General features: G+C 43.6%; 1 protein-coding gene across 4 annotated transcripts in view; it reads right to left on the reverse strand.

The window, feature by feature from the left end:
* Window positions 1-868: 868 nt before the first annotated feature.
* The window catches only part of LOC136699708 (ribonuclease inhibitor-like), a 101,201-nt gene continuing 81,323 nt past the window's right edge, over window positions 869-20,746 (reverse strand). For all 4 annotated transcript variants that reach the window (XM_066674633.1, XM_066674635.1, XM_066674634.1 and 1 more), the window contains 2 exons: window positions 19,387-19,433; window positions 869-2,272 (listed from right to left, as the gene is read on the reverse strand). In XM_066674633.1, the coding sequence (XP_066530730.1) occupies window positions 1,746-2,272; window positions 19,387-19,433 (574 nt within the window). In that variant the 3' untranslated portion in view covers window positions 869-1,745. The remainder of the gene's footprint in view (window positions 2,273-19,386; window positions 19,434-20,746) is intronic.

Here is a 20,746-nt window from a genome sequence, read left to right on the forward strand (position 1 = left end):
TATTGATATCAGTGTGAGTTTAAAACACATAATGTCCCTGTCCGGGGCTGACTCACAGATAGGAGCCTGACCCACCTTCACAGGAATGATGTAAAATATCTGTGGCTCCTCAGTTATAAACAGGACACTGTGGGAAACGTAGGGCTCTTTAAAGTCACTCTGGAGGCCTTTATCCAATAATTAAATATAAGCACTGCTTTAAGATGAAGAATGTAACTGAATGATTTTGTTAGAGTCGTTAGAATCAGGTGGTGTTTTATTGAGTTGGGAACATAAATAATATAAGTGTTGTTTCAGCACAGTTTCCTCACTCCCCACAACTCAGTGTATTCCACTAAACACTAAAAAAACTAAAGTCATTTTCTGGAAACTCAGTTATTTTTATTGGACGCCATTTTCTCCTTCATTATCTTTCTCCCTCCCACTCGGACGAGACGGATTTTACCGGAGAAGACCGCTTCAGTTTACTCCACACACACCTTACTGTGGATAAGACACACAGAAATCTACCAGGGTGAGGGTTCTAACCGTGTTCATGACCCAGTAGGTGGTGTATGTCACTGGTGTGTTGAGGTTTGACTGTTTTTCTGTTGTGTTGATGGTGAGTGTTTGGTGGATACAGGGCAGAATTAGTGAGCTATAGCTTTCCTTAACTCTGTAAGAGACAGTGTTACAACCTCCAAGAACACCATCACCCTCAGGTTTATTTAATTAATGATTTAATTTGCTTTGAGACGTAAGGCACACGTTAAACAGAGGGAGAGGGAAACGGAGGAGAGAGGAGTTAAGTCTCTGTCACTGTTTTTATGAATGTTCTCATGTTCTTCATCATTCTTTAAATTCTCTCACACTCAGTTCACTGAAATGGAGCCTGTGACATTTATACAGTGAACATCATAGATATTTATTTACTGTGTGAAGTGTGTGAGAGGTGTGAGGTGTGATCACAGCGCGGAATAAAAGTAAACACACTGTTGAATGTCTGTTGATGGAGACATTTATTAAGGTCGTGTTTTATATAAATGCTGTTTACTGTCTGTCAGTGACTCACTGTCCTCAGAACACACTGCTGGATCTCTGTAATTTACCAGAAGGGGACACACCTCAAAAAGACTGTCGCAAAACGCTGCGTTGATTCTTCACCTTCACAGTGTTTTATTTTTTAGAGTCAACATTTTAACAGACACTTTGTATTTGTTTATTGTTTGTTTCTCTTTATTATTTTAACAGAGATTTGAGAATTTTTATTGTTTCATTTTATTGTGTCACAGCTTTGTTTTGTGTTTGTTTTAATATTTTGACAATGTGAGTGTAACTGTGTATGAAACAGCAGTGCGCTCTCACACACTCTCTCACACACACAGATCAGTGTTTACTCCACATCACATCACACACACACACACACACAGATCAGTGTTTACTCCACATCACATCACACACACACTCTCTCACACACACACACACACACACACACACAGATCAGTGTTTACTCCACATCACATCACACACACACTCTCTCACACACACACACACACACACACACACACAGATCAGTGTTTACTCCACATCACATCACACACACACTCTCTCACACACACACACACATCACACACACACACACACACAGATCAGTGTTTACTCCACATCACACACACACACACACAGATCAGTGTTTACTCCACATCACACACACACACGCCGTCACACAGAAATCAGTGTTTACTCCACACACACATGCACACAGATCACACTCGCACTGATGATCCAGTCCAAACACTAAACCCAGCGTAGAGGGGCTCAGTGAATGTGGCGGTGAGTGTGTGTAAGTGTGTGAGTGTGTGTGTGTTGGGGGGGATGGTGTAGAAGGACAGAGTTCCCCCCTCCCAGTCCAGATACACCCCCACTCTCTTAGAGGGAGAGGGAGGGGCAGGGATCTGAGTTTCCTGATTATTGTGGTACAGAGAGAAACTGTTCCCAGAGCAGTACAGACTCCAGGAGTTTTTATTACGTCCAAACCAACACTCATAACTGAGTTCTTTCCTCTGGATTCCTCCGTACGACACTGAGATTTCAACACTCCCGCTCCACTCCACCTCCCAGTAACAGCGTCCAGTCAAACTCTCCACACTCAGAACCTGACCAAAACAATCAAATCTCTCCGGACGATCTGGATACGACTGATCCTCCTCCACACGCTCCACCTTCCTGTTTCCCTCCGACAGACAGAGACGAGTGTGTGCTGTGTTTGGATCCAGAGTGACATCACACACATCTACACACACAATAAACACACATTAGAGAACACACCATCACACACACACATCTACACACACAATAAACACACATTAGAGAACACACCATCTCACACACACACAATAAACACACACACACAGACAGAGATTGTGTGTGAGTGTGAGAGGGACAGAGTGTGTGAGTGAGAAAGTGTGAGAGAGAGACAGACAGAAAGAGGACGATTTGGAGTGATCTGTAGATCCACTGGCTGTTGAGAGGAGGAGAAAACTCGTCTTTTTAACTTTGGGCCGAGAGCCTCAGGTCCGAGCGGCACACACTGACCAACGAGCAGAAGAAAGAAGTGGAGGAATAAACAAAGAACACAGGGAAATAACAAACAACGGGACTAAGAAAGAGGAACACAAAGCAAAGGAGAGACATTTGAGGAGAAAGACTGGTGTCTGCTCCAGTGGAAACCCACAGTGGACTGTAAAGGTCAGGGAACACTGCCTCATTATTCTCTGGAGAATCTTTTACACTGAAACTATTGTGGAAATGTGCTTTTATATTTATATTTACAGAAATGGACAGATATAATATATATATAAATCAGTCACAGAGAAGAAAACTCCACTGGAAACAAAACAGAAACATTCTCAGTTGGTTGTTTACATTTAAAAAGAAAAATAAAGAAACAATAAAATGGAATCAGAGAATACAGCCTCAAGACCCTGGCCCCGCCCCTTTCTCTACCTCCCAGAACCTCCTCTGAACACTCCAAGCAGCAGCGTGAACACCCAGAGACTCTGTTTACAGACTTCACCGAGACAGAAAAGCACACCACCACCACCTCCTCTTCTACACCAAGAACACCAGCTCCTGGCCCAGCGCTTTCTGCCAGCGCTACAGCCACGTCATCAAAAGAGGCGTCCGCAGAGGCCGACGAGTCGTAGCGTTTGAAGACGGCGAGAAACGAGAAAGACGGCTCTTAACGCTCAGCAGATATCAGACCGAGACGATGATGATCCAGGGAAATGAGTCTGCTCTCCGAGTCTTCATCAAAGATTTCACTCCAATGAAGGAAACGGCGACAGGAGCAGAGCTCCCACAAGTAAACGTCTCCCAAGAAGAGAGCGATACCCTTCCAACAGAAAGTCAGCACACATCACCCTCAACACCAAGCCCTCAGTCTCCTGCATCAGAAATAAAGGAGAACCTTTCACTGTTAGAGTAGAAACGGTGGAAGTCACAGATCAAATGCTCTCTCACTTGTCGTCCAGTGAAGAAAGGAAACGTCTCAGGAACCGAGTAAACGACGTGTTGAGTCGGTTCAGTGCTTCATTATTTCAATTCAGAGAAGAGATCGAGAGCCTGAAAACAACCAACACAAGATCATCCAGTGAACCACAAGAAACTACATCAGCTCCGTAACGTAAAGACGGACACGAGGAGAGAACCAGCAAAGATCAGAGAAACATTATACGAGGAGCTTTCTACAGTAAAGAACCAACTAAAAGACAAAGAACACCTCACACACCCCAACACACACACACACACACACACACACACACACACACACACACACACTCCCGGAGAAACCCTGGTTCCTTCAGAGGCCTCCTCAGAGCCCTGCACATAGAAGAGATTCATCAGGAACCAAACATCAGCCCTGCGTCAGACCTCCCCAGTCTCTCTGCAGCTCCACAGAGTGAAGACTCCACAGATGTCCTTCTACTCACTGACTCCAATGGAGAACACCTCCTGGAGAAAGGTCTACTCCCGCACACGTCAGTGACCAAACTGTGGAGTCCAAACACCAGAAGTGCTCTCAACATCCTCTCTCTAACAACAGAGGCCAGTACAAACACATCATTATTCACACAGGGACCAATGACCTGAGAGCTATGAGAGGACGGGTCGCTCCGGCACTGAGAGAGGTGGCAGTCAAAGACACCCAGAGATTTACACAAACCAAGGTCACCGTTTCCACCGTACCACCACGTGAAGACGTTCCCTTCCACAGTATCCACAGAAACAGCGTAGAGCCGTGCAGAGCCTGCGCACTCACACCAAACGTCCACATCACACACCACAAAGACATCCGCCCTCATCACCTGCACGACCACGTACACCTCAACAGACAGGGAGTAAGACTGTTCACAAAGGAGCTGAACACCACAGCCCTGGGACACAACAGCACCAGACTCCACACGACACGACGAGACACAGAGAGACCCTCTCCACCTCCACCTCCACCTCCACATCCAGCTGAAGATTCCAGAGCAGCAGATCAGCAAGAGACCTACGCATCAGTAACACGAAGAGCAGAGAACCCAGCCGCTTCAGAACTGAACCAGATAAGACCCCTGCTCAACATCCTCTGCTCCAGATTAATACACTGACTTTAATATAGACCTATAACACTGATCTGAACCTTAATTAACTACAGATCAACAGTAACAAGACTCAGGAGTTCATTTACAATCAGCTGTTGGAACATTCAAGGCTTAAATTCCAATGGATTTGGAAAAAAGACATCAGACAGAGAGTTCAATAAGAGCCTAAAGAAATCTATGGCGTATTGTGAAGAGGAAGATGTAATACTCCAGACCCAACAACGCAGAGGAGCTGAAGACCACTATCAGAGCACCCTGGGCTCTCATATAACACCTGAGCAGTGCCACAGACCGATCCACTCCACGCCACGCCGCACTGCTGCAGTAATTCAGGCAAAAGGAGCCCCGACTAAGTACTGAGTGCTGTTCATCTTCATACTGTTCATCTTCATATTTCTCAGTCGGCCAGCGTTTCTAAAAACCCTTTGTTTGTGTTGGTCTTCAGTAATATTCTAATTTTCTGAGAAACTGAATGTGGGGTTTTCATTAGGTGTCAGTTATAATCATCAAATTAAAGAAATAAACACTTGAAATATATCAGTCTGTGTGTAATGAAGGAGTGTAATGTACAAGTTTGACTTTTTGAATGGAATTACTGAAATAAATCCACTTTTTCATGATTTTCTAATTTAAGACCAGCTCCTGTACTTCCTCCTCAGGACTCTCCTTATTTTCATGAAGAACGTCTCCCAGATTTACAGTCTGAGGTCACACACTCTCAGTGCCGTGGGCGTGGTTTAATACGTGGAGATGCAAACCCAGGACCGGGAGAGAATGGGACTGTGTTGAAGAAACAGGAAACAGTTTCATCCACAGAGACCACGTCAAACACAACTCACAACACCGTCCAAAGAAACAGTTCTGACCATGTGTCAAACAGACGAGGGAGAGCGGTTAGATCCAGATCTCATCAGTGCATTTACAGTCAGACCACAGCGCCCTCTGTCTGACCGCTACCAAACAGCACTGTACCTAAACACCATGAGAGACACGACTGAAGATCCTCCTGAATCAGAAACACTGCACCCATTAAAACCCAGAGACCACTGGAATCAGTCAGAAACTGAGAAATTAAAATTAAACACGGACAGCCGTTACATCAGACACACGCTCCACCATTTCTCCAACAGCTACACACCACGTTTAGAGGGAATCACCACGGCAACAAATGACATCAATAACATTCAAGAAACACTGGCTAAAACACCCTCCAAGACCCAGACAAAACACACCACACCATCCACATCACACACAGGAGCCGGGGTCTGATAACGACTGCAAAACTTCAAAAAGAAAATGAAGAACATTATCCACAAGAACCACAGAGAACCAAAGAACCAGGACCTGAGAGAGAAATGACTCCAGTTCTTTAAAACACTACAACACACTCTTAACATCTAAAAAAGATACGTTTTTAAGAACAAAACTGGATCAAACTGAAGAAGCAGTCAATGACAGCTCTCTCTGGGGCTCCACAAAACATCTGACTCCAACGAGAGAATGCTCCCGATTCAAAGAGCCACAATGTGGAAATCTCACTTTAAAACCTTTAGAAGAAAATAGAGTCTAACTTTCACTCAGTCAGGAACGAGCTGGAGGAACTAATAAAGACCATTAAAGATTATCAGAGCCCCTTGGACTCATCAATTACAGCGAAAGAGATCCAGAGCAAATCAAACCTCTCAGATTTAAAGAAGTCTGTGTCCAGACGGCATCAGTAATGAAACGTTCACTTTCACAGTCTCAGAACAATGGAAGCTCTGGTTAAACTTTTCAACCTGATTCTAACTCTGGAAGACTTCCTGAGATCTGAACCAAGGTCTGATTACCCCCCGTCCACAAAAAAGGAGACACATTTGACCCCAATAACTACAGAGGCCTCTGTGTGTGCAGTGACCTGGGAAAAGTGTTCTGTGGCGTTATAAACGTCTCAATAATGACCTTCCTCATGAACCACAACGTCCTGAGCACATCTCAGATCGGCTTTTTACCCAAACACCACACGTCAGACCGTATCTACTCTCCACTCTGAGGTGAAGTGTCTGCTCTACGCTGACGACCTGGTCCTCATGTCCACCTCAGAGCAGGGTTTACAGCAGAGTCCGTCAGTGCTGCAGCAGTTCTGTCAGAGCTGGGCTCTCACAGTGAACCTCAGCAGAACCAGAGTCCTGATTTTCCAGAAGAAGTCCAGATCTCAGGAAACAGACACCACTTCACTTCTGGAGGACATTAAATCAGATCTAAATTTGGAAAAAATAAACACTCCAATAAAAATGTGGCTAAAATTATTCAGTTCAATTATGAACCAATCCTGCTGCTGCACGGCTGTGAGACATGGACCAGAGCTATGTCTGGATTTATAAAACTGGGCTAGAAACCCCACTGAAAAAATACAATTACAATCTGATATAGACATGCTGGGAGTGCACAGAAACACCTGTAATAACACCTGTAATAACACCTGTAATAACGCCTGTAATAATGCCTGTAATAACATGCTGGGAGTGCACAGAAACGCCTGTAATAACACCTGTAATAACACCTGTAATAACGCCTGTAATAATGCCTGTAATAACATGCTGGGAGTGCACAGAAACACCTGTAATAACACCTGTAATAACACCTGTAATAACGCCTGTAATAACGCCTGTAATAACACCTGTAATAACGCCTGCAGAACTGGGCCTTTACCCACTGCACATCGACATTCAGAAAAGATCTGTAAAATACTGACGCTCCCTCAATCAGGCCGCTCCACAATCAATAAAACAGAGATCTTCTGACCAATCACCTCTCATCAGAACCACACCCACTCTGCCTCCTCAGCCAACAGCTGACTGAGCCCCAGCATCTAAACCCCTCCCCCTCCCCCTCCTCCTCCTCCTCCTCCTCCACAAACATCATCAAACTCAGACAAATCTCTGAGCCTTAAACACAATGAAATCTGGACAAATGAATGAAATGAAGAAATGAAATTAAAGTGTCACCGATCCCTAAATCTCTGGATTGGATTTGCTCACTATCTCCACCTGAACCTAGTGGTGGAGAGGAGAATCCTCACTAAATACAGAGTCAGTGAACACAGGCTGGAGGTGGAGAGAGGGACACACCACAGAAGCTGGAGCCCAGAGCGGAGAGGAGCTGCCCTCACTGCAGTCTGTGAAGAGCACTTCCTCCTGCACTGCCCCAAATACACAGCCCTCACACAAACATTCCGTCAACAATTTGAAGATAAACCCTGCGTTCCCTCGTCTCTCAGACTCTGACAAACTCCGTGTTGTTCTCGGGGAAGAGGCTGAGACGGAGACACTAGCGTCGAAACACGTCTCGGCTCCACATCGTCTCAGGGAGCAACTTTAGAACAGAACTCTCTCTCTTTTCTCTCGTTTATTCTCTTACTTTAATGATTTATTAAGACCATTATCTGTGAGGAATACTAGCCTTTATCTTATATTTATATTTGAATGAGTACGCAGGTGTGTGTGTGTGTGTGTGTGTGTGTGTGTGTGGTACACGTGTATACGTTTATATTCACATATAATTCAAATTTCTCTGTGTGTAATCTCTCTAAATGTAAATATTTGGGTTGAGAGTAAAAGAGAGAGAGAGAGAGAGAAAGTGAGAGAGAGAGAGACAGTGAGAGAGAGAGAGAGAGAGAGAGAGAGAGAAAGTGAGAGAGAGAGAGACAGAGAGAGAGAGACAGTGAGAGAGAGAGAGAGAGAGAGAAAGTGAGAGAGAGAGAGACAGTGAGAGAGAGAGAGAGAGAGAGAGAGAGAGAAAGTGAGAGAGAGAGAGACAGTGAGAGAGAGAGAGAGAGAGAGAAAGTGAGAGAGAGAGAGAGAGAGAGAGAGACAGAGAGAGAATGAGAGAGAGAGAGAGAGAGAGACAGAGAGAGAGAGACTGACTAATGCCTGTTGTAGGGGATGTCACTTAAAAACTGAAACCTACAGGATCAGCCATAACATTAAGAACGCCTCCTTGTTTCTCCACTCACTGTCCATTCTCTCAGATCCACTGACCACACAGGAGCACTTTGTAGTTCTACAGTCACAGCTGTAGTTCTCCTGTGGCTCTGCATACTTTGTTGAGTCCCTGTCCCCCTGTTCTTCCCACAGAGCAGGTGTGGTGTGGGTGGGGGTCACTCTCAGTGTTGTAGTGACAGTGACATGGTGGTGTGTTAATGGTTGTTGTGCTGGTGAGAGTCGATCAGACACAGTGCTGCGTGATGTGTTTAAACCCCTCAGTTTCACTGCTGAGTCCCTGAATGAGGATCATCCCCACATTAAAATATCCACTACCCAAATAACACCAGCGCTATGTCGGTGTGGACCACTGAAGAACAGGGGGCGGAGCAACAACTGAACTAATGGTAACTGTAGAAGAACAAAGAGCACGTGACCTACACACAGAGCACAGGGAGTGTAGAGACAAGGCAGTGGTAGTAATGTTATGGCTGATTGGTGAACAGACACAGTTATTACAATATGAATTAATTATACAGTGATATAATAAGCTGATTGTCTCTGATAGTGTGGGAGACACAGCGTGAAAATGATACAATTATATTCTCTTATATTCTATTAAATTATACTCATCCCTAAATAAGCCTTTGTTTTCTCTTCGATACAAAGGCCACCATTGGACTGAAGACCTGTGGTAGATCGACTCATCCCCAGGTCACTGCTCAGCCCCGACTCATCCCCAGGTCACTGCTCAGCCCCGACTCAGCCCCAGTTCACTGCTCAGCCCCGACTCAGCTGTGGAAGAAGCTGGAACTTCTTTAACTGTTGTAAAGGTGGTGAGTATAATATCAAACAGCTCTCAGTGGACACCTCTCAGTCTCAGAACTAAACAGATCAACTGCACAGTAGACATTAGTTGTGGAGCATTTCCACTGTGTGGTCCCTACACTACTCAGTTCTACTGGACTCTGCTCATAATATGGTCCCTGATAAACAGTGTGTGTGTGTGTGTGTGTGTGTGTGTGTTAGTTAAACAAGTCTGTGCTGAATCTCTGCATTTCATCACGTAGAGTGAGTCCTCTCTGAACAATCAGCTTGGAGCCACAAGTGAGCAGTTACTAAAAATGAGCTGCTTCCACGTATCAGCTCCAAACCTGGCCAATGGAAAAGCAGAGATCAGAGCAGAGTGTAGTAGAGTAGTGTAGGGACCCTGCAGTGGAAAAGCACTAATGATGACCTTAGTATTTCCTCTGGAGTCTGAACTATATTTATTTTCCTCTTTAGTCTAGAATCATATGAAGCAGTGCGTCTCTGATTCACAGGAAGCAGAAGAAGCTCTTTCTCACAACTCAGCATTTATTGGCTGTAAAGCTCTCACTTTTGGAAAAACCCTCCATCCTCGAGGCTCCTAAAGATGACTGTTTCAGACGATTGTTTTTGGTTTAGTTTTGGTTTAAACTCCTTTTCTCCACTGTAAATGATGTAGATGTGATCTGAGTCAGCGAGCTGGTTATTACCTCCCCCTTTTTATTAAACTCTAAAAGAGCTGCAGTTGAACTGCTACTGATCACTTCACAAGAAATAACGTCTGTAACAAACACATACATCTCTACAACTTTTAAACACTGTGTATGAACTTAAAGGAGCAATCTGTAACTGACACCAAGTGTTTAAAATCTGAACTAGAATAGAGTTTTAAAACAGTGGAGAGAGCTGTCTCCCTCCTCCTCCTCCTCTCCCTCCTCCTCCTCCTCCTCCTCCTCTCCCTCCTCCTCCTCTCTCTCCCTCTCCTCCTCCTCCTCATCCTCCTCCTCCTCTCTCTCCCTCTCCTCCTCCTCCTCTCCCTCCTCCTCCCCCCCCTCCTTCTCTCTCTCTCCCTTCACCTCCTCCTCCCCCTCATCCTCCTCCTCTCTCTCCTCCTCCTCCTCTCTCTCCTTCTCCTCCTCCTCTCCCTTTCCCCCCTCCTCCTCTCCCTCGTCCTCCTCCTGTCTCCATCCTCCTCGTCCTCCTCCTCCTCTCCCTTCTCCCGCTCCTCCTCCTTTCCCTCCTGCTCCTCCTCCTCCTCCTCCTCCTCCTCTGGGTATGACTGAGTACAGTAAATATCCTACAGACTGCTCCTTTAATCTACGATCACACCCTGGACAGTTTATGACTGAGTACAGTAAATATCCTACAGACTGCTCCTTTAATCTACGATCACACCCTGGACATTTTATGACTAAGTACAGTAAATATCCTACAGACTGCTCCTTTAATCTATGATCACACCCTGGACATTTTATGACTAAGTACAGTAAATATCCTACAGACTGCTCCTTTAATCTACGATCACACCCTGGACAGTTTATGACTGAGTACAGTAAATATCCTACAGACTGCTCCTTTAATCTACGATCACACCCTGGACATTTTATGACTAAGTACAGTAAATATCCTACAGATTGATCCTTTAATCTATGATCACACCCTGGACATTTTATGACTGAGTACAGTAAATATCCTACAGACTGTTCCTTTAATCTACGATCACACCCTGGACATTTTATGACTGAGTACAGTAAATATCCTACAGACTGCTCCTTTAATCTACGATCACACCCTGGACAGTTTATGACTGAGTACAGTAAATATCCTACAGACTGCTCCTTTAATCTACGATCACACCCTGGACATTTTATGACTAAGTACAGTAAATATCCTACAGACTGCTCCTTTAATCTATGATCACACCCTGGACATTTTATGACTAAGTACAGTAAATATCCTACAGATTGATCCTTTAATCTATGATCACACCCTGGACATTTTATGACTAAGTACAGTAAATATCCTACAGATTGATCCTTTAATCTACGATCACACCCTGGACATTTTATGACTAAGTACAGTAAATATCCTACAGACTGTTCCTTTAATCTACGATCACACCCTGGACATTTTATGACTGAGTACAGTAAATATCCTACAGATTGATCCTTTAATCTACGATTACACCCTGGACATTTTATGTCTAAGTACAGTAAATATCTTACAGACTGCTCCTTTAATCTACGATCACACCCTGGACATTTTATGACTGAGTACAGTAAATATCCTACAGATTGCTCCTTTAATCTATGATCACACCCCGGACATTTTATGACTAAGTACAGTAAATATCCTACAGACTGCTCCTTTAATCTACGATCACACCCTGGACATTTTATGACTGAGTACAGTAAATATCTTACAGACTGCTCCTTTAATCTACGATCACACCCTGGACATTTTATGACTGAGTACAGTAAATATCCTACAGATTGCTCCTTTAATCTATGATCACACCCCGGACATTTTATGACTAAGTACAGTAAATATCCTACAGACTGCTCCTTTAATCTACGATCACACCCTGGACATTTTATGACTGAGTACAGTAAATATCTTACAGACTGCTCCTTTAATCTACGATCACACCCTGGACATTTTATGACTGAGTACAGTAAATATCCTACAGATTGCTCCTTTAATCTATGATCACACCCCGGACATTTTATGACTAAGTACAGTAAATATCCTACAGACTGCTCCTTTAATCTACGGTCACATCCTGGACATTTTATGACTGAGTACAGTAAATATCCTACAGACTGCTCCTTTAATCTATGATCACACTCTGGACATTTTATGACTAAGTACAGTAAATATCCTACAGACTGCTCCTTTAATCTACGATCACACTCTGGACATTTTATGACTAAGTACAGTAAATATCCTACAGATTGCTCCTTTAATCTACGATCACACCCTGGACATTTTATGACTAAGTACAGTAAATATCCTACAGACTGCTCCTTTAATCTACGATCACACCCTGGACATTTTATGACTAAGTACAGTAAATATCCTACAGATTGTTCCTTTAATCTACGATCACACCCTGGACATTTTATGACTAAGTACAGTAAATATCCTACAGACTGCTCCTTTAATCTACGATCACACCCTGGACATTTTATGACTAAGTACAGTAAATATCCTACAGATTGTTCCTTTAATCTACGATCACACCCTGGACATTTTATGACTAAGTACAGTAAATATCCTACAGATTGTTCCTTTAATCTACGATCACACCCTGGACATTTTATGACTAAGTACAGCAAATATCCTACAGACTGCTCCTTTAATCTACGATCACACCCTGGACATTTTATGACTAAGTACAGTAAATATCCTACAGACTGCTCCTTTAATCTACGATCACACCCTGGACATTTTATGACTGAGTACAGTAAATATCCTACAGATTGATCCTTTAATCTACGATCACACCCTGGACATTTTATGTCTAAGTACAGTAAATATCTTACAGACTGCTCCTTTAATCTACGATCACACCCTGGACATTTTATGACTGAGTACAGTAAATATCCTACAGATTGCTCCTTTAATCTATGATCACACCCCGGACATTTTATGACTAAGTACAGTAAATATCCTACAGACTGCTCCTTTAATCTACGATCACACCCTGGACATTTTATGACTGAGTACAGTAAATATCTTACAGACTGCTCCTTTAATCTACGATCACACCCTGGACATTTTATGACTGAGTACAGTAAATATCCTACAGATTGCTCCTTTAATCTATGATCACACCCCGGACATTTTATGACTAAGTACAGTAAATATCCTACAGACTGCTCCTTTAATCTACGATCACACCCTGGACATTTTATGACTGAGTACAGTAAATATCCTACAGATTGCTCCTTTAATCTATGATCACACCCTGGACATTTTATGACTAAGTACAGTAAATATCCTACAGACTGTCCCTTTAATCTACGATCACACCCTGGACATTTTATGACTAAGTGCAGTAAATATCCTACAGACTGCTCCTTTAATCTACGATCACACCCTGGACATTTTATGACTAAGTACAGTAAATATCCTACAGATTGCTCCTTTAATCTACGATCACACCCTGGACATTTTATGACTAAGTACAGTAAATATCCTACAGACTGCTCCTTTAATCTACGGTCACATCCTGGACATTTTATGACTAAGTACAGTAAATATCCTACAGACTGTCCCTTTAATCTACGATCACACCCTGGACATTTTATGACTAAGTACAGTAAATATCCTACAGACTGTCCCTTTAATCTACGATCACACCCTGGACATTTTATGACTAAGTACAGTAAATATCCTACAGACTGCTCCTTTAATCTACGGTCACATCCTGGACATTTTATGACTGAGTACAGTAAATATCCTACAGACTGCTCCTTTAATCTATGATCACACTCTGGACATTTTATGACTAAGTACAGTAAATATTCTACAGATTGCTCCTTTAATCTATGATCACACCCTGGACATTTTATGACTGAGTACAGTAAATATCCTACAGACTGTTCCTTTAATCTACGATCACACCCTGGACATTTTATGACTGAGTACAGTAAATATCCTACAGACTGTTCCTTTAATCTACGATCACACCCTGGACATTTTATGACTAAGTACAGTAAATATCCTACAGACTGCTCCTTTAATCTACGATCACACCCTGGACATTTTATGACTGAGTACAGTAAATATCCTACAGATTGCTCCTTTAATCTATGATCACACCCTGGACATTTTATGACTAAGTACAGTAAATATCCTACAGACTGTCCCTTTAATCTACGATCACACCCTGGACATTTTATGACTAAGTGCAGTAAATATCCTACAGACTGCTCCTTTAATCTACGATCACACCCTGGACATTTTATGACTAAGTACAGTAAATATCCTACAGACTGCTCCTTTAATCTACGGTCACATCCTGGACATTTTATGACTGAGTACAGTAAATATCCTACAGACTGCTCCTTTAATCTACGGTCACATCCTGGACATTTTATGACTAAGTACAGTAAATATCCTACAGATTGTTCCTTTAATCTACGATCACACCCTGGACATTTTATGACTGAGTACAGTAAATATCCTACAGATTGATCCTTTAATCTACGATCACACCCTGGACATTTTATGTCTAAGTACAGTAAATATCTTACAGACTGCTCCTTTAATCTACGATCACACCCTGGACATTTTATGACTGAGTACAGCAAATATCCTACAGATTGCTCCTTTAATTCATGATCACACCCTAGACATTTTATGACTAAGTACAGTAAATATCCTACAGATTGCTCCTTTAATCTACGATCACACCCTGGACATTTTATGACTAAGTACAGTAAATATCCTACAGACTGCTCCTTTAATCTACGATCACACCCTGGACATTTTATGACTAAGTACAGTAAATATATACAACAATATCATAAAAAAGGGGGTGTGTCCCCTTACTGTCTGCTGCCTGTGCTGCTGCGCTGTGAATAAAGTGTTGAACATTCACTCCTCTACCTCCCTGTGCTCTCTTCCAGACAGCGGTGCGTCTCGTCTAGGCTCAGAATCATCTCCAACATCTTCTTTATTTAACTAATTACACACAGAACTCTTATATCTCCACAACACTCTCTGTTACGTATAAAGTGTTATGGACTGTGTCCTGAAGCTGTGAGCGATATCCAGCCTCTGACCTAAAACACTAGGCTAATGTTCTGGGGCCGTCCACTTGACATTGAACTGACAGCGGCCCGTTCCCTAAAATGACTTTAATGTTCCTAAGGGAAACTGTCCACAGTTCAACAGAGATGTGTTTGGACCTCATTTCTCAGCAGTTATTGGTCTGTTCTGGACCAGAGAACTAACTAAATCTGACCTTAAGTTATTCCCATGTTTCCATTTCTCCCACAGAGAAGTTTGAGAGAGAGCCACTGCAGGACTTTCCCTGTTCCACTGGTTACTGAGGGTCTGGAGAGAAATCTCCCGCTAAAATCACAGGAAATATGGAGACGGACAAGTCCTTCACCGGTGCAGACCCCGCTGAGTGAGAAACCCCGTCCAATTCTGAGTTCCTCTGGAAGGAAATGAACCCTGGCCGTGTTTAAGGACCACTTCAGCTTCAAGAGCAAGAAAGGCCCCATCTTTATAGCGCAGTGTGAGCTGTGTTTACCGAGAGAGAAACAGCAGCTTCTAAAAACCCCACATCAAACCTGCGCCTGTAGAGTCTGTACAGAGAGGTTCACTCTTATACCGCCCCCTGTCCGCCGGCGGGTAATAAACCACTCAGTGTTATATCCGTCAGTGTATCTCAGGTGTTACAGCTCCAACATCGACAGAGACCACATTAAAGAGTAAACTCTGCCTTTTATATAGAACTCCACTCGATAAATCAGTGTTTCTGCTCCAAATACACCTTTCCAGGAGAGTAATGTAAATGTATTAGTGACAGTGCAGATATTCAGAGTTTTCACTGCTCCATATTTGAGTCAATGTTTACATCATACACCACTGGAACGGACAGACTCTCAGGATCACGAGGATATAAGTCATTATAGTCCACAATGTAGGACTACGGAATTAACCCCGAAACAATACAGTTATCACACACTTCGAGACGCCGCGGGTTTGTTTTTGTGAAAAAGATCTGAACCCTCACACAAACAAAGAGAAACACAGACTCTCCTCAGTGTGTCTCCTTCAAAACCAGACCGATCTGAGTCTCTCCGTCACACCGTTCGGGAGTAATCCTCATGTTGGTGTCAGGAGGACTGACCCAAACAAACAGTCCCCAATAAATAGTACACAACTCCAAATAAGAATTAAAATATGACCCCGTGGAGCTCACACAGCGTCATGGAGCTTAGGCTCTCAGCTTTCAACGACACTTCAATCAAGTCTGTAGACCAATCAGGAGCAGAGTTATGGCGATGGAGGCGGGACAAACACAGACCCCTGCTTCAGAGAAACGCTTATGTTTTCAGCTCCTAACGGACCCAGACACCGCGAGAGAGACTCAAACGGTTTTATTCGGCGGCCACCAGCTCCACAAACAATAATCAAGTCAATAAACATGTTTCAAAGCTTAGATTTCTTTCACTAGCTGCCTTTCCCCCACTGAGGACATTTAAACACAGGAGGGGTGTGGGGGAGGGGGCCTCGCTCTACAGCCAATCAGAGAGAAGGTCCCGCCTCCCGACACCTCAGTCATTTAAAGGGACAGTGCAGTGGGTGAGAAACAAGTGTAAACTTCAGACTTAAAGTAAATCAGAGTAAAACACACCATAACTAAGGGTTGTACTGTTTGGTGAGGGGTAAAGGCCACTTGGAGAGAGACACTATGTTGGCATTAGGTCTAGACAAGATATATACACTGTATTTCTGCAGTAAGAAATAACGGAGAGGCCACCTGCCCACTGTCTACTCCAGCTTCAATAACTTCAGATCAGTAGGAGGTATCAACTCCACATTTTACCTGATGAAAGTAGACCCCTGGAGACACAAGTTTAAAGAGGAAAAAGTCTTGGGACTGTTGTAAATTGTGATTTCCTTTATATGAATTGTACCATTTCTCCTGGCGTTTGGACTGGTTTGGAGGGTCACACTCTCCCTAAACTCACCTCATCTGATGAGCTCAGTCTGTGAGACAAACATGGTTCATTTCACCACAGTGCACCAGGAGCTCAGAGGATGTTTATGGCCTGGTTGTTTAGGGCTTGTTTTACGACAGCGCCCCATGATGTGTTAGGACAGTTCTTCCTGTTTTCAGGTCCTGTTTCTGTTCTAGTAGATAATGATCAGTCCATGTGTAAGGTGCAGAATGGGGAATAAAGATGTGTGTCTCTCACAGACCCTCAGATCAGTCTGAGACCAGACCATATTCCAGATCAGACTTCATTCTGGAACTAGAGCGCTCAGTAAACAGCATTAAATCCAGACTGGTCTCCTCTCTTCATTTAGAAACCGTCAGAAGACAAGTTTACAACAGACTCATGAACTCTTCAGTTTACAGTCACTAACATTTACATTATTTTCAAAAATCAGAACAACGCCGACATGTTTCTGTGGTTTTCATCAGATTCTGAGCACATTCAGATACACTTCAAGACTCTAAATGGTGTCTGTTACAGATTTGAAGGGTGTTCTGTGAAATTAAATGATGATAAAGCCTCTAGTTTATTCACGGCCTGAGCAGGAACCCTCCAGATTTGGGAATGGAATTTCAGGGACGAAACATGGAAATAAGCCCTGGATCAGAGTCTGATATAAATCTTTGTTTTTTTTTAATTCCTTTGTTCTTTGTTTGATTGTAAACATCAGCTTGTGTCTGTTTCAGTTTCACCAACAGAAATGGTCCAAAGATAAGCTCCTGTTTCATTAAAATGAAGTAAACGTTAGTGATAGAAGGTCATATGACAGCAGACTGTCTTTATTATCAGTGTTTAGATCAAACTATAAGAGCCATTCAGACAGAGATAGAGGTGATTTCTGGAAGATCATTAACTGTCACAGCTGTAGTTACGAGGGACTCTACATTCACATCCAACAGAGATTTACACAGCTGCACTATGTACACAGTTTTATGGCCTTTTCACCAATAAAACATGGTCTTTCTGTCTTCTTTAGGCTGCTTACAGAAGAAGAACGGATGCAGCGTGTAAAGTAACACAAGTCTAAATGTCCAAGTTTGCTGTGATCAGTGGAGGCTTTATACAGTGAACTGCAAATGGAAATCTCTGGCTCTGTTTGTTCACATTGTGGAATAAATCTTTCATTTAATCAATGGCTGCTGATTACATTTTTATTTTTGATGATTTTTCTAAGTTAATTAAATAAAACACTACATTCTCAGGTTAAGGTCTTGTTGGGAAATTAAGTTCATATTTTCAAACCTAGATGTGAAAGTATTTCATATTCAGTAAATTACTTGGTAAAGTGTGTTCACTTCATTCAGAGAAAAAAGTAAAGTAAGAAGCTAAATTCTTATTTTTTTACGGCTTCACTCTGAAATGATCTTTAAAATCTAGTTAAATCATTACACACAAGGCTGAGAAAAGTTAAACAGGCGGAGCTTGGCTGGAGTCTGTCTGAATCTGATCCAGAGCTGATTCAGAGGAATAAAGTGGTAAGAGGATCTGGAACATATTTGAAACGAAGGAACACAAAAACCATGGAGATCTGGCCTGGTGCTGGCCCAATGTTGCTCTGAATCTGGAAACAGGATCATGCTGGTACTGGCCCGTTGTGGCCCATCTCAACACCAGCCCAGATCCGTTATACTGACCCGACTATACCCAGAGATTATGGTGAACCGGTCCTGATATTACAGTAGATTCGGCCCAGATCTGAGCAGAATACTTTCTGCATTCTGTGCTGCATGCTAACACTGCTGCTAGCGGCTGCCAATAAGAGAACGATCTAAACACTAAGACAATGTGACGCCCAAATATCCACAGAGAGCCACGTCCAGCTAGCAGCATGCTAATTCTGAAACTAGCAGATAATATCAACCGAGGGAACTCGCCTCCTTACAACAGCCTGCTAACTTCACTAATACTGACAGAGGGAGCAGTTCTCCAGTTAGTGACATGTTAATGTTCAGCTAACAACTGTTAATACGGCGGCCAGAAACATCAGAAAAAAATCAGAGAGAGAGAAAGAGAGATCAACGTCCTAATGTCACCTTTATTCCCAAACAACTTTTAGAGAAGATGCTGGAACGGAAAAGGGAGGGAGACACTGCACATTGAGGGAACACACTGCACACTGAGGGAGGACACACTGCACACAGAGGGGGGCACATGGGTGGGTGGGGGGGGTAGAAAAATCAGAGAGAGAGAGAGACAGTTCAACAGGGAGAAAAAGACAGAGGAAAGAATGAGAGAGAGACTTACATTTTCTCTGACTGGGTTTAATCCACTTCTCCCCTGAATTCTCTGTCCTGAAACGAACACACACACACACACACACACACACACACACAGAGGACAGAGTGTGATGATACAGAAGTAATAAATAATAAACAGATTCGTGTCCTGTGATGGACTGGTGTCCTGATGAGTTTGTGCTGGTCTTTGTCCAGACGGAAGAAGAAGGTCGTCCTACTGTCCCCTTTATTCCCAAAGAGCTTTCAGAGGGGATGCTGGAATGGAAAAGTAGAGGGACACATTAAAATGATCCTCCTGGGTGTGAAGTGAAGACAGAGAGGCTGGACGTGTCATGTGTGTCCACTAAGTCCAGCTCTGAGTGTTTGTCTCTGGACCCTCAGGGACATGAAGGTGAGAGGGGCATTTCTCTAGCTAACAGCACTCAGGCTAATATTGTGGGACCACCCTCGGAGGGAGACCATGGAGACCTGGGGGACACACTGCACACTGAGGGGGACACACTGCACACTGAGGGAACACTCTGCATGCTGAGGGAGACAAACAGCACACTGAGGGGTGCACCCTGCACACTGAAGGGGGGGGGGGGGCACACTGCACACTGAAGGGGTGGGGGGGGCACACTGCACACTAAGGGTTGGAGCTGGCGGCGCGCGTGTCAACATGCGTGCAGCGGCCGATCCGGAATAATATAATAATATATGGACACAGGAACACCTGCAGTACGTATATATCACCGCCAGACACTGCTTCAATATCGCAAACAGGAAATATACAGTATCAGCAATGACCTCCAGGAGACGCTGCGGAACATCCGCTTGCTTCAGAGGCCAGGCCCTGAAGCCTCGACCTTTCCTGATGCCGGCGGCCAGGGAAGGAGACGATGCAAGCAGTGTGAGAGGAGACAGAAGCGCGGCAAGCAAGGGGGGATCCATGCTAGGCTAAGAGCTAACCCGAGCCGGCAGGCTATCCCTTCTCTCTTTCTCTCCAATGTCTGCTCGCTGGAAAATAAACTGGACTATATCAAACTTCAGCGAACTACACGGCGAGAATACAGAGACGCCTGTGTTTTTGTTTTTACGGAGACATGGCTCAGCGACAGTATTCCCAACGCCGCCATTCAGCTAGATGGGCTAGCCGCATTTCGAGCCGACAGAGACCCAGTACTATGTGGTAAGACTCGCAGTGGTGGTTTATGTGTCTATATTAACACTGAATGGTGTAAGAACTCTGTGCTAGTCTCTGCTTATTGTTCACCGTTAGTGGAGTTTGTGGCTGTGAGATGTAGACCTTTTTATTTACCGCGAGAATTCATCGTTATTTACATAATCGCAATCTATATCCCTCCCGATGCAAACACAAAACAAGC

The sequence above is a fragment of the Hoplias malabaricus genome, chromosome 6 (assembly GCF_029633855.1).
Source record: "Hoplias malabaricus isolate fHopMal1 chromosome 6, fHopMal1.hap1, whole genome shotgun sequence".
NCBI classification, from domain to species: Eukaryota; Metazoa; Chordata; class Actinopteri; order Characiformes; family Erythrinidae; genus Hoplias; species Hoplias malabaricus.